This window comes from Branchiostoma lanceolatum, chromosome 17 (genome assembly GCF_035083965.1).
Source record: "Branchiostoma lanceolatum isolate klBraLanc5 chromosome 17, klBraLanc5.hap2, whole genome shotgun sequence".
Classification (NCBI taxonomy): Eukaryota; Metazoa; Chordata; class Leptocardii; order Amphioxiformes; family Branchiostomatidae; genus Branchiostoma; species Branchiostoma lanceolatum.
In genome coordinates this window covers 15,188,372-15,201,382 of record NC_089738.1, presented here as the reverse complement: position 1 = coordinate 15,201,382, position 13,011 = coordinate 15,188,372, and the positions used below count along the sequence as shown (strand labels likewise).

Below are 13,011 nucleotides of genomic sequence, written 5' to 3'. Positions count from 1 at the left end.
AGGGCTTATAATTTTATCTGACAGTTATGAAACAAGACTTTTCTTTTTCTCCATACAATAATGCATACTATCTCGTGATATACATTTTGTAGTCGGAATATTTTACGTTGTTGCCAATGGCACTTTTAATGTTTATAGTATAAAAAGTATTGGAAGGAGAGAATGGCTTATGATTTTATATGACAGTTTGAGTTATGAAGCAAGACTTTTCTTTCTCCTCATACAAAAATACATACTATCTTGAAGCTGATGTGTTACGCCAAATGGCGGTTATACCGGCTATACAGATACAGATATTGTGATATGTATCTTAATCTTTCCACAAACACTAGACTTAAGAAAAATGTGCTCTTCTTTTCACGAAACACACATTTCATGACAGTTACTGTTTTCTATTTCAGTCAGTGGCATTATTTATTGATGAGGTAAATATAGATAAGATGGAGTAAGCTGTTTGTTGATGACTTAATTGTGTTTACTCACCATTTTTGTGTTGTTTTTTTTTTTTACTCTTCTAGGAGGAGCAAAGACTGAATACCTCAGACTTCAGGTAAGCCCTCTACTTCTTCTTACAATATTCAAAGTTCTGTTATAAGAGCTAGTCCCATTTTTGAAATTTAAGTTTACATTCAGGATTGTGGGACGGAGGCACTAGGCATTAGGTAGCTGAGATTTATAATGTATCAGAGCCTCATATCGTCAATTAATGAATTTGCATGTCACTGATAGTGAGTGAGTTAGTTAGTGTGCGACTCTGAAATTGAAATTGAACCAAAATTGAAACATGAAATTGATGAAAGTGAATTTTGCTTAAAATGACAATGTTAAACAATAAAAGTAAACAACATGGGCTCCCAAACAATGAGACTTAAAAGTTGACAGCTATGGCCATATGGTGTGACTGCTGCTAAAATGGTTCTCCAATTTTTTTGCGTGTTGTGAGGACTGTTATAACAGTGCCACCTAGCCACTGATCATTGAATTACAGCTAGATCATTCTGACTTAAGGTTGATCCAATCAAAATGTTGAAGGAAGAGATGACAGTTTTTGGATGGTACACAAACTCCAAAATACATGTACAGTTAGCAGTAGTAAGATTTGTCTTGCTGTGAACAACTGCTACAAAAAAATGGAAGATGTAAATTGATGTCCTTCTCGTTAAAGAAGGAATTACAGATATTAATTTTATCTAATATATTTTGTAACTTCTCCTCCACAGTAACCTGCTGAACAAAGACACATTCCACCGCTCACTGCTGGCCTGTTCTGTGGAGGTCATTATGACAACATATGGAGTCTGCTGTAAGTACAGAAAAGTTTCTTTCAGTGCATACATGTAGGTGCCCATCTCAGTTTCTTTAGCCCTTGGGCCACACAGGCCACTACAGTGGGGGGCTAGTCCACTGGTAGTGGAGTCCTTTAGTCGTCCTCATAAGTACTGATTGCTAAGCAGAGGAAGCAGTCATTGCCATTTTTTTAATGTCTTTGGTATGACCCGGGTTGAGGTTTAAACCCCCAACCTTCCAAATACAAGGCAAATGCTCTACCCTAGTGTGTAACGCCGAAGGGCGGTTATACCGGCTAATACAGTACATGTATATACAATGTAGATACAGATACAGATACTGAACACCAATGTACACTAAATCATCTGTAGGGGCATCCCTTCAAAGAATTAGACCACAAATATAATTATACTCTGTGACATTGACAAATATTCCACTTCAGGGACGCCGATGTTGTACACCATGGCTACCACCGACACCAACACGTCGTTTCCATGGATACTGGACGTGTTTGAGCTGCAGGCGTATGACTTCTTCAAGGTGCTGGAGACGTTCATCCTCGCTGAGCCAAAACTCACCAAGGAAGTTATCAAGGTCAGCCCACAGATGTACATTGTAGCAAGCCCTTGTATTACCAAAAATAGTTACTCAAGCAACTGGGTAAAATTTTGAAACATCCGCTGTCTTTTGTCAGTGACTAAGGACTGAGAAACCAGGTTTTATACCAAAACTCCCTTGTATTGGTTGGGGGGATGTTGGTTTGTCAGGATGTTTGTGCTCAATTTCTTTAGATAAAGGACACAATTGGCAAATTTTTCAAAGGAACAGTTGTTTTTGATATTCCTCAATGTTATGAAAAAAATGTCAGATTTGAAATAAAGAGAGTTTTTACTTCTGTCATTATTTGGATAAAAAAATTAAGATATTTTGGTATGATAAATAAAGTTTAACTTAATATCTGATAAAATGGCAAATGTAAGCAGGAAAAAAAGCTTTAAGAATTCAGGTTCCTTATCATCAGATGTTGCCTTGCATTGTCATTAACATGTTCTTTGCTCACAGCACTTGCAGCATATCGAGAACAAGATCCTGGAAAGGGTGGCATGGAGAGAGGTCAGTTATATTTCATTGTCCGATGAAATTTACAAATGGTAACAGATTGTATTGGTTACCAGCCCTGCCTCTGGGCCAAGAGGTTGGGAATTTGAATCCTGACTGTGTCGCTCACCTAACATGCACACTACTGGAAAGGGTTGCAGTCCTTAAGCCCCCGTCACAAATAAGAAATTCAGCTCGGCCGACGTGTTGGCGAGCTTCAAATGTGCATTTTCGGTCGAAGTACGGCCGACGTCCTGTCGATTACCCGGGCTTCGGGCGATTGTTAGAAATCAAAGTTGATCCAAATATTGGCCTTTTACCAGGTTAGTCGATTCTGACTTCGTCCATGTCAAAGAGATGGTACCATCTCATGGGGGATTTTTAGTCTTTAGTGTTCTGGTGTTCGACGGACGTCACCCGAGATTTTCATTGGAAAATACGGTCGGCGCTCGGGCGATTTTGAGATTCGGCGAGCTTCGGGCGATCTACAAATTCGGCCGACGCTCGCATGAATTGTGACGCCGGCTTTAGGACAGGGCATTAAGCTGTGTCGCTCACCTGACATGTACACTACTGGAAAGGGTTGCAGTCCTTAGGACAGGGCGTTAAGCTGTGTCGCTCACCTGACATGTACACCACTGGAAAGGGTTGCAGTCCTTAGGACAGGGCGTTAAGCTGTGTCTCTCACCTGACATGTACACTACTGGAAAGGGTTGCGGTCCTTAGTCCATTGTTAAGCTGTGGTCCACTGTTCATTCTGCTTATCGAAAAGAGCTGGGGGAATTTGCCCAGTTAGATAAACCTGTAAATAATGTATATATCGTCAGGCCCATTCTTGAGTATGCGGTACCTGCTTTGTCACCAGGACTGACACAATCCCAAGCTGAGAAACTGGAAAGAATCCAGAAGCAGGCGTGCCGTATCATTTTTGGGAACTCTTACACAGACTACCCTCGTGCACTGCAATGCCTGGGACTGGTAACTCTTGCAGAGAGAAGGGAGCTGCTCTGCCTCAAGTTTGCAAGGACATTGCTAGAGTCTGAGTGCAGAGACTGGCTGCCACCGACCAGACTTCAGGTTTCAGGCCGTGTTACTAGAAACAGCATGAAACTGACCTGTCCCAAAGCAAGAACTAACAGATATAGCAATTCCCCCATCCCAAACATGTGCAACTTGCTCAATAAGTTTGGACATTAACTCTCATCATGAGCAGCTAGTCGCTACCATTTATAATGTCGTCAACACTCCCCTGTTTTCAGTCAATGGAAGATAAAAAACGAATTGCATTTTATGTATACACATTATTTTATTGAAGTTATGTGGAATATATGTATATGTTATTTATTCCATGTAAGGGGAAATGTGGAATAATTCTGAAAGTTTTAATCATTACTTTGAAATGTGCAATATTGTAAGTTGTGAAAGCTTTTACCTTGTTAAAAGTTATTTGTACATTGAATGTAATTCAGTGATCTCACTGCAAAATTCAATAAGTAAATCTTGAATATTGAAAAAAATGAATCTTGAATCTTGATAACTAGCGAAGAATCAACCATTAGCAGGATGTTTCTGCACCTGCTTGTGAATGACGAATCAGAGCCCCTGCAATAGTACACGTTTGGTATAGCCTCTTCAAAATGATAGATTGTGTTGCTGGTATATAACAACAAAACATACTCATCAGCATAGATTGAACCATTCAGTAGCTCATTTTGCAGCTCATGAGGAGCATACAATAAGAGGTGAAATGAAAGACCATTCAAACACATTTCTGCCTCTTCAAGATGTTAGCGGTGATCCTGGTAACAACATAACATCAGGCCAACAAAGAATAAACCATTCAGTAGCTCATTTTTGTATCTCCTGAAGAGCACGATAAAAAGTGAATGAAATATTACACATTCTTGCCTCGATGATAGCGGTGATCCTGATAAGAATCAAACAAACTGCCAATCAGCAAAGAATGAACCATTGATTAGATCGTGTCTACAGCTTATGAAGAGCATAAATGACTGATGAAAGTCCTTTTGATATGCACATTGCTGCCTCTTCAACATGATAGGTTGTGTTGTTGGTAGCAACATAACATGAGCCATTCATCATATTTAAAGACCATTCAATCTCTGCAACTGGATGTAGAGATTTCTTTTTTACATCCATCACTCTTTTTCAGTATCGAAAGGTATTTGTAACACTTGTCCTAGACCTAGCCTACAACTTAGGCCTCATAAATCACAATCTGCATTATATTGTTATGCATACGCTACATACATTAGTCTGTCAAAACGAGTTGATACTAGTACATGAGATGTAACTGGGAAAAAACACTGTTGAATATGATGAAGTCACCAACTTGTGATATAATCGTTGTGTGTAAATGTCACCTTCATCAACAAGCCATTGAGCTGTTTTTCTCTTGCCTGCACAATAGTGTTCGTCAGCTTTGTAAATGACTGATAGAAGTCCAGACAATATTGCTAATTTCTGGCTCTTCAACATATCAGCTCCATGGTGATAACCAAAACAGACTCCGCTTCAGCAAAGAATGGACCACTGATTAGTTTACTGGTACTTGTGTTGCAATTAGATGTTTTTCAACTTTCCTCCACCATAAAATTTCGGTATATTTCGCTGTCGTCTCTGTAGTAACACAACACAATGTTACCTCTGATTAGCGATAGGTTACATGTAGCTTATGTAACAGAAAAAGAGCATAACCCGTTCCTCGCTCACATACAAATGTACAGTTGGCAGCCTTGTCGGTAAGGTGCAGCTACATTCTGTCTCCTGCCACCATTGACAACTCTGACGTCTACGGCTCAGAGATCGCACCTCCCAACGTCGCCAAAGTCTGTCAGGCTGCAACCAGAACCAGTTCATCCTTGTTTGAAGACGGCTCCATCCTTCTGCTGGTTCCCAGGGAGGTAACAAGTGACAAATTTGATAGGTGTCCTGTGTCACTCGCGATAAAAGAGCTGAAGTTTCATCCTACATTCAAGCGCAGACATTCAAACTCAGACGTGGACAGCTCAGAGGTTGCACCTCCCCAAAAAGTTCATCCATCTCTGTCCATCTGGTTCTCAGGGCGGCTTCAGGTGACAAGTTGCTCCTGTCCAAGCCAAAGAAGCCTGCCCCACGGCCGCAAGAACACCATGGAGTTGGGAATAGGGATAACTGTCATCTGCTGGCTGACAGGACTTCTCATCATCATCCTCAACACCGCTGTGCTCTGGGGAATGATCAGGAGACAGAAGCAGCGCACAGCTCACACTTATTTCATGTCAAATGTGGCAATGTCCGACCTCCTAACTGGCATTGGAGTTCTCTATCGCATACAAAGCCAGGCGGGCACGACCAGACTGGACAGCAGAAACACTAGCACCACTTTACTGATGTACAGCCAGGTGCTGTCCGCCTCGGCTCTGGCCCTACTCTCTCTAAACTCCTTTGTTGCTGTAAGGTATCCCATATTCTTCCAGAACCATTCCCGCCATGCCAAACGTAATGCAGTCATAGCTATTGTGTCCTCATGGCTTGGTCTGTCCTTGTTTGTTTTCTCACCTAATATGGGTTGGAACTGTGTAGATATGCCTTCTCCAAGCTGCACCAAGTTTTACTATACTGCTTACTTTGGTCTTCTAGGCACCATAATCCTCTTCCTTGCTGGTATCATGGTGTTCACTAGTATCACTTTATTTATAGCTATAAGACAGCGAGAAAAAAGAAGGCTCGAGCAGGCAAGAGGGCCTGAGTCGCTTCAAGTCAGCAACCAAGGACAGAACCAGTCACAGGATGCTGCACAAGATGTGGCGCAAAGAAAATTCAAAGAACGGGTGCACAAGGCAAGGACTGTGATGATTCATGTGGTGGTGGCCTTCGTCTTTTGGCTCTTTCCCATTATGCTGTCCTTTGTATGCTTCTTTGTGGAAGAGTGTGCTTCCGGAGGTGGCTCTTTCATACTAGCTGTGGTGATGACATGGAATGCTGTGATCAACCCAGTCGCTAGTATCATCCGCACACAGGAGTTGAGACAGGGAATATGGCAAAGCATTATAGCTGTTCCTCAAGCACTTGTTGTCATGACACACAGGAACAATGTCAACCCACAGGATCAACAACCTACACCGGGAAACGCCCAGAATCTGCAAAGAGGTGTCCAAGATGGAAGTCAACAAAATGCGCCTGTGGGAGAGCTCGCTACGGTGTCCAGTACAGCAGTCAACCAGGGCGCAGCAAATACAATAATTGCTTCACTCAAACCAAAGAATCTTCCAATTGATCTTCCAATTGTAGAAGTCGACTAATCAAATCATGTCAAAGAAAAACTCTTAACGCAGGAAAACATTGAAGCCTTTGTTACACAGCTCGGAAAATACATGTAGCTCACCCAAGGAGTCTGCAAGCTCTAGAAAAAACATTTTCGGCTTGAATACGGCCAATATCCTCTTGATCATTGCACACTTTTTAGGGATCAAGAATGTTCACAGGTCACCAAGCCACATTCAAAGTGACAGTAGCTTGTCAGATGAAATATATGCCCTTCTGAAATTCGGGCACCTTCTGTCAATCAACAAATTCACCCAAAGGTGGTTGTGAGTGTGACGTCGGTTATAGGGATAGAAACAACATGACATTGTACATAAGATTAATTTTTATCATGCTGGGAAACAGTGACAAAGTCAATGCCTATTAGATAAGATGTGTGCAAGGACAAGGATGAACTGAAAACAAAGAATGACTTTGGCTCAACTGTAGATTAAAAAAACTATAATACCAGATGTAAATAGGAGAAATATGAGAGTAGATTTTACAATTATGTTAACCATGCACATTACAATGTGTGACAAAGAGTAGTTATCTTGTATATAAATGTGTTTTTTTCCTATGGGCATGGAATGTAATGATATCTAAATGCAAATACTTGGAAATTTTGGTTAGCAGATACATTGTATCAATGGCAGTAGAAAAAAGTGTTGTTTAGCATGTTAAACATGGGATTGGTGGCTTAATGCAGCATTGGAGGACTGGAACCCTTACCAGTAGTGTGCAAATCGGGGTTCAGAACACCATGCAACAGCTTGGCTGGGATACGAACCCCCAACCTTGTGGTTCGGAAGCAGGATCACAAACCACTACACCATTCTGTGCTGCGCCCTTATGCTAAGACAGGTGATTTTTAACAAAATTATAAGTTTAAATCTCCTCATTTACTAACCTTAAGTCTATTTAGTGATACTTTTGGATATACATTGTATATTTATCATGGGTTATTCCTTTTTCAGGGGTCGCCGTTATATGAAGCTATTTTGACATCCGAGATGCCGCGACCATCTTTCCAGACCTCTCCCGGGTCAAGGGTTACCAATGGCAGCATTGCCCACAGTTCTACTGCTTCTGAAATGTGAGTTACAACTTAAACATGAAACCTTAGGGTAAGGCTATTATTTTTCTGTTGATTTGGGGGAAACTTTTCTAACTGTTAACTTTTTATCTCACCTATATTAACACTAAGCTTACAGATGTGATTTATGTGGCAGAGACTGCCATTCTCGTATAGGGCTGTTTAGCCATAGACGATGCTTTTGGGCTGTTGTGAATTAGGATTTTACCATGGTCAATACTGACCGACGGAGGCCATATACATTAACACTAACCACTCCATAGATGCAATTCGACATCAATTTGTTCTAGTTCATCTTTAGGTTGTTAGGTTGATAAAATCCTCTCATCCCATGTCATCTATCCCATTGGCTAACCATTTCACTGTTGGTGTACCACAAAAGATCTGACAGCCAAATTTTCTGCACCCTTCTCAGTTGTCAGATTTTTTACTTGAGTGATATGTCCCTTCTCTGATATCATCCTACCATCTTTTCGTTGCCTACCCGTCTCTCTTCCTCCTTGGTTTCTAGTTCCTAGTTCCTTGCATGATAAACTTAGCTAGTCCAGGAGTTAGCCATGAAACATGCCCATACCACTTCAGTTTTCTTTTCCATCATGTATCATTTTATAACACGAGACTGCATTTGAATTTTTCAGGTACTTGTCTCCCACGAGGTTCTCCGCCGCCCAACAGTCGCCATATCGCTCCCCCGCCAGGCTGCACTGCAGAAGTCCAGGGCCGCACCGGCGCAAGTCTCAGTCTCTACAACTCTTCTACAACAAAGGTGAGGAAACACAATTACCAATTCCTGTTCGTTGGGTTCAAGACTTGGTTTGGAAATGTGACTGAGGCATCAACTACAGGTCAAATTGGTAGCGTAAACTCATTGCTCACTCACATACAGAACATGTACGGCCTTTAATTGATGTTTTGTAATTACCTTCTCCAAGAAGGTTATTACCTTCGCCAAGAAGGTTATTAATATGTTTTCGGTGCTGCTTGTCTGTGAGTGTGTGTATGTTGCCAGCATAACTCCAGTAGCTGTTGATAGGTCTGTATGATAGGTGTGTAGGGGTCAGGAAAGCAAAGGTCAAGTTCAATAATGTGCCTCCTAGCATCTTTCTATGGTACTGCAGCAGAATTTGCAGTTTTGATTTTCTATTGTAACAATGTCTTGCCTGCCATGTACAAAACAGATTCTGAAGTAAGTTTATTGTACACTTTAAGGTGACATGTGTTGACAGGTTGTTGACAAAGCAAACATTCTCCTTTGCTCCAGTGTGTAAGCTGGCCTACATGCGGCTGCAGTCCCTGTGCAAACTGCTGTGTGTCTCTGCTGATATGGAGCACCGTATCTGGACAGCCCTTGAGTTCTGCCTGCTCCACAGACCTGAGCTCCTCAAAAACAGGCACTTGGATCAGGTAGGGAGGAGAATGTTTATATACAATCTTGGATATACTGAAGAGATTCTCAGAGGGATAAGCACTAACAGGGCTGTCTCCAGCATTTTTTCCATTGTTAAATCCGTCATTTGTCACATGAAAACATATTTTCATCAATTTCATATCACATATTTTTTGTCCTGGAGACAGCCCTCGGCAATACTGCTTCGTAAAATCTTTTTGATTCCAACATGCAATGTATTCGCAAAATTCAAGAGATGAGTTAAGGCTCTTCCATTTTAAAAGTTTGTCTTATTATCTCCCCTTCGTTGCCTGGACCCCCACCCTTAGATAATAAGAAATCTTCCACAAGAGTAACATGAAATGAAATTATGATGTCTTACTCTGTCTTGACTGATTTCTATCCGTGTTCCAGATCATCATGTGTTCCGTGTACGCCATCTGTAAGGTCAGCGGCTGTGACACAAAGTTCAAGTCCATTGTTGCAGCCTACAAGAACCTCCCCACAGCCTCCCAGACCGTGAGTACTTTTAAATTGACATTTTTTCCTTCCAGTACATGATTGTAGTTTCTGTACATGTTATCGTAATTTGACCGTTTTCCTGTACATTGTATAGTAGTTTCACATGTCACCTCTGTGTCCAGCACTTTCAGAGATTCAAAAATCTTCTGACCCTCTCAAATAATCACTATTAGATAGCTACAGCTTAAAGAAGAGAATATTAGATTGAAGATGACTTAAAAAGTTTCCAATAATGAAAAAAATGCTATTGGATAACCACTATTGGATAGCTACAACTCAAAGAAGAGGATGTCAGATTGAAGATGACTTACAAAGTTTCCAGTAGTTATAAAAAAATGGTGTGCACAGTTCAGCTTCGATTTGTTGAAATGCAAATAGGGACGCGGGTCTAGCAGTCAGCACCTGTCTGCTTAATTGATATTGAAAGTGAGTGAAAACATTCTATTGTTTTGAAACAGAAGTTCAGTTTCCTAACACCCCAAGTGTATGTCTGTCCGTCCAGGTGTACAAGGCGGCGTGGATCTCAGGTGAAGAGTATGACTCCATCATCGGTTTCTACAACAGGGTCTACATGCAGACTCTGAAGAACTACATCCTCAGGTTCGCCTCTCCTGATGTGGTGAGTCAAAATTCATGTGTTTTTATCATATCCTTTAACCTTCTCCCTACTGCCTAACTCTGTAACCAATAGGGAATTGGGTGCCAAACTGCTACTTCAGAGTGCTAAAGGTTAAGAAGACTACTAGAATGTTGAAACTGTATATTGGCCCGATTTACACACAAATTTTTAGCCAACTCAGTCAGTCAACTCAGCAGCTCCAAGACTTAGTCGTCTTAGAAAGTGCATGTGTGAATCAGGCCATAGTGTCCTTGGACTTTCTTACTCCACCCAGGTGTAAATGGGTACCTGACTTTGTTGGGGAGGTAAAAAGGTGCACATGGTGGAAGGAGAGTGATGGACTCTCTTCTGCCCATATGGCATCAAAAAGGCGAGACATTGTGTCCTTCTGAAAGCCACTTACCACAACTTTCCTCACTCCATCCAGGTGTAAATGTGTAAATGGAAGTGGAAGTTGTGGAAGTACAGGGATGGGTTCCGCCTTACATTACATTGCCCAGGATAGAGTGGATTAACTGCCGCTATGGCATCACGAAGACTATGGGACCTTTAACTTTTTGTAACGTTTCTCCATGATTTTCCCCCCTCCAGATGCCGCAGCTGTCCCCCCTGCCCTGCAAGAGTCCCTCCAGGTTCTCACAGTCTCCTGTTATCACGTGAGTAACAACAAATGTTTCCAAGACCTTCATTACATGTGTCCAGGTAAAAGTTATGTTTGATTCCTTGCTATATGAGCCAGCTTTCATTATCTTGACACCAAATTGAAGCATTTTTGAATTAGTGATTACATTACTTCGCTCTGTCATTTGACAGGAACTTATGGAGGTCACCTCACAGAGGATGACCTGAACATTTTACAGTTACTTTGCAAGCCAGACTTTGCAAGACAGACATGCATTGATACTGTTCTCCTTGAAATATGGAAAGACACAGGATTGTTTGAAGATCCAAGCAACATAGTAGACAGGGTGATAATGCTACATGTTTGTGTCCTTTTCTGGCAGGGTCCCAGGCAGGAGTAACTTCTACATCTCGCCCCTGAGGGAATCCCCGTTTGGCAGCCCCATCCGACGGGAGCTGATGTCTCCAGGACAGATGACACCACGGTATGTACAGTACATAGAGATTTCAAAGATTTCAAAAGTACATTCCACCTGTAACTGTATACTTTCAACTTTCATACGCAGACAGCACACAAAGGCTGCATGTCGATACCCTTAAAATCTTTTAGGTGCAAATTTGAACGACATGCAATTCCTACCACAAATTTGAAGAAGAAAATTTAGCTCTGGAAAGAGATGAAAATGTTTTATCAGCATCGAAATCATCACCATCTTGAATGACATTCTCTCACAAGAGTATGTTCTTTGCATGAGACACCTATAGTCTAAATTAACATAATTCTGTTTGCTGTTTCTGTTATCATTACAGACCATGAAATTATTTGATTTGGTTTGGTTTATCATGATCTCCATTAGTGATACATCACTACTCTTCCCAGAGTCCATATTAGAATTAAACAAATTATAGCAATGGAAATACATTGTATACAACACATTATGCGCTTTAATAAACAAAAAACAAACATAAGTTGAGCTCAAAGCCAAACAAATATCACATGGCTGGATGCCAGGATCCTCTTGCTGTTTTTTGGGCCAACACAGTGTAGGTGGATAAGTGTAAAATTAAGTGCTTTACACAATCAAGGTTGTTCTGCAGTCGTTGTTGAGAGAATGCAGATTGTAATGGTTTCAACTTTCCCCAGCACAATCCTAATATACTTTCCTTAGTTGTATGTATGCTTTGTTTTTACCTGTGCGAAAATAAAGAAGAAAAAAAAGTCTACTCCTCATCAAGATTAGAAATGTACCGTCTTTCCTTTCAGAACCAGAGCCCTGTACAGTTTTGGGGAGGGGCTGGGGTCGTCCGAGAAGCTGAAAGCCATCAACGAGTCGATGCGCGCCGCGGCCGCGGGGAAGAGGGCCTCTCCAGGTCAACCCAGGTCACAGAAGAGACTGAAGTTTGATGCGGACTCCACAGATTCCAATGGGTATGGAGTTTTAATAGTAATAGTTACTGTGCAGTTGGGGACAATAGTGTACAATGATTGTCATACTTTACTGTACTAACTGCTAAACGAAGAGTACAGTCAAAACTGCCCAAAAAGACCAGTCAGGGGACAGATAAAATCTGGTCTATGTGGAACAAGTGGTCACTATGGACAGGATTCTTGATGCTTGTGAAAATTATCTAAGGGATCACCAAAAGTGGTCACATTGGCCAGGTGGTCCTCATGTAGAGGTGGTCACTTGTACAGGTTTGACTGTAGGTAGCAAAAAGCAGTAGAAACTCTCAACAACTGCCATGTTCCTCTACCCCAGGACCACCACAAAAGGCGGCACAGCAAATGGCCACGGTGCGTCCAATGGCAACGGGAGCTCAAATGGACATGGAAACGGCGCCGCTGCCGCAGACATCACAAGTGTGACGACCCGGTCGGCATGGTCCCTCAGCGCTGCCAAATCCCCCATCAAAATCAACGGACAGTCACCAAAGAAATAGGTAAGAACAGTCTTAATAAAGAAACATCAGTGAGAGTATTTGACTTGGAAACTGTGTAAGATGATAAACATCAAAATTACAATACCAATGCAGTTCCAAGCAATCCCCAAACCCAACTGTTTGTAATTTGAAGAA

The 13,011-nt window shown here is 41.5% G+C and overlaps 1 protein-coding gene across 1 annotated transcript in view; it reads left to right on the top strand.

The window, feature by feature from the left end:
* Positions 1–13,011, top strand: part of LOC136423536 (retinoblastoma-associated protein-like) — a 45,311-nt gene that overhangs the window by 30,743 nt on the left and 1,557 nt on the right. The window contains exons 6-18 of the mRNA XM_066411743.1: positions 519–550; positions 1,221–1,303; positions 1,730–1,881; positions 2,350–2,400; positions 7,668–7,786; positions 8,425–8,552; positions 9,048–9,190; positions 9,588–9,692; positions 10,198–10,314; positions 10,906–10,970; positions 11,319–11,420; positions 12,200–12,364; positions 12,696–12,876. Of these exons, the coding sequence (XP_066267840.1) occupies positions 519–550; positions 1,221–1,303; positions 1,730–1,881; positions 2,350–2,400; positions 7,668–7,786; positions 8,425–8,552; positions 9,048–9,190; positions 9,588–9,692; positions 10,198–10,314; positions 10,906–10,970; positions 11,319–11,420; positions 12,200–12,364; positions 12,696–12,876 (1,443 nt within the window). The remainder of the gene's footprint in view (positions 1–518; positions 551–1,220; positions 1,304–1,729; positions 1,882–2,349; positions 2,401–7,667; positions 7,787–8,424; positions 8,553–9,047; positions 9,191–9,587; positions 9,693–10,197; positions 10,315–10,905; positions 10,971–11,318; positions 11,421–12,199; positions 12,365–12,695; positions 12,877–13,011) is intronic.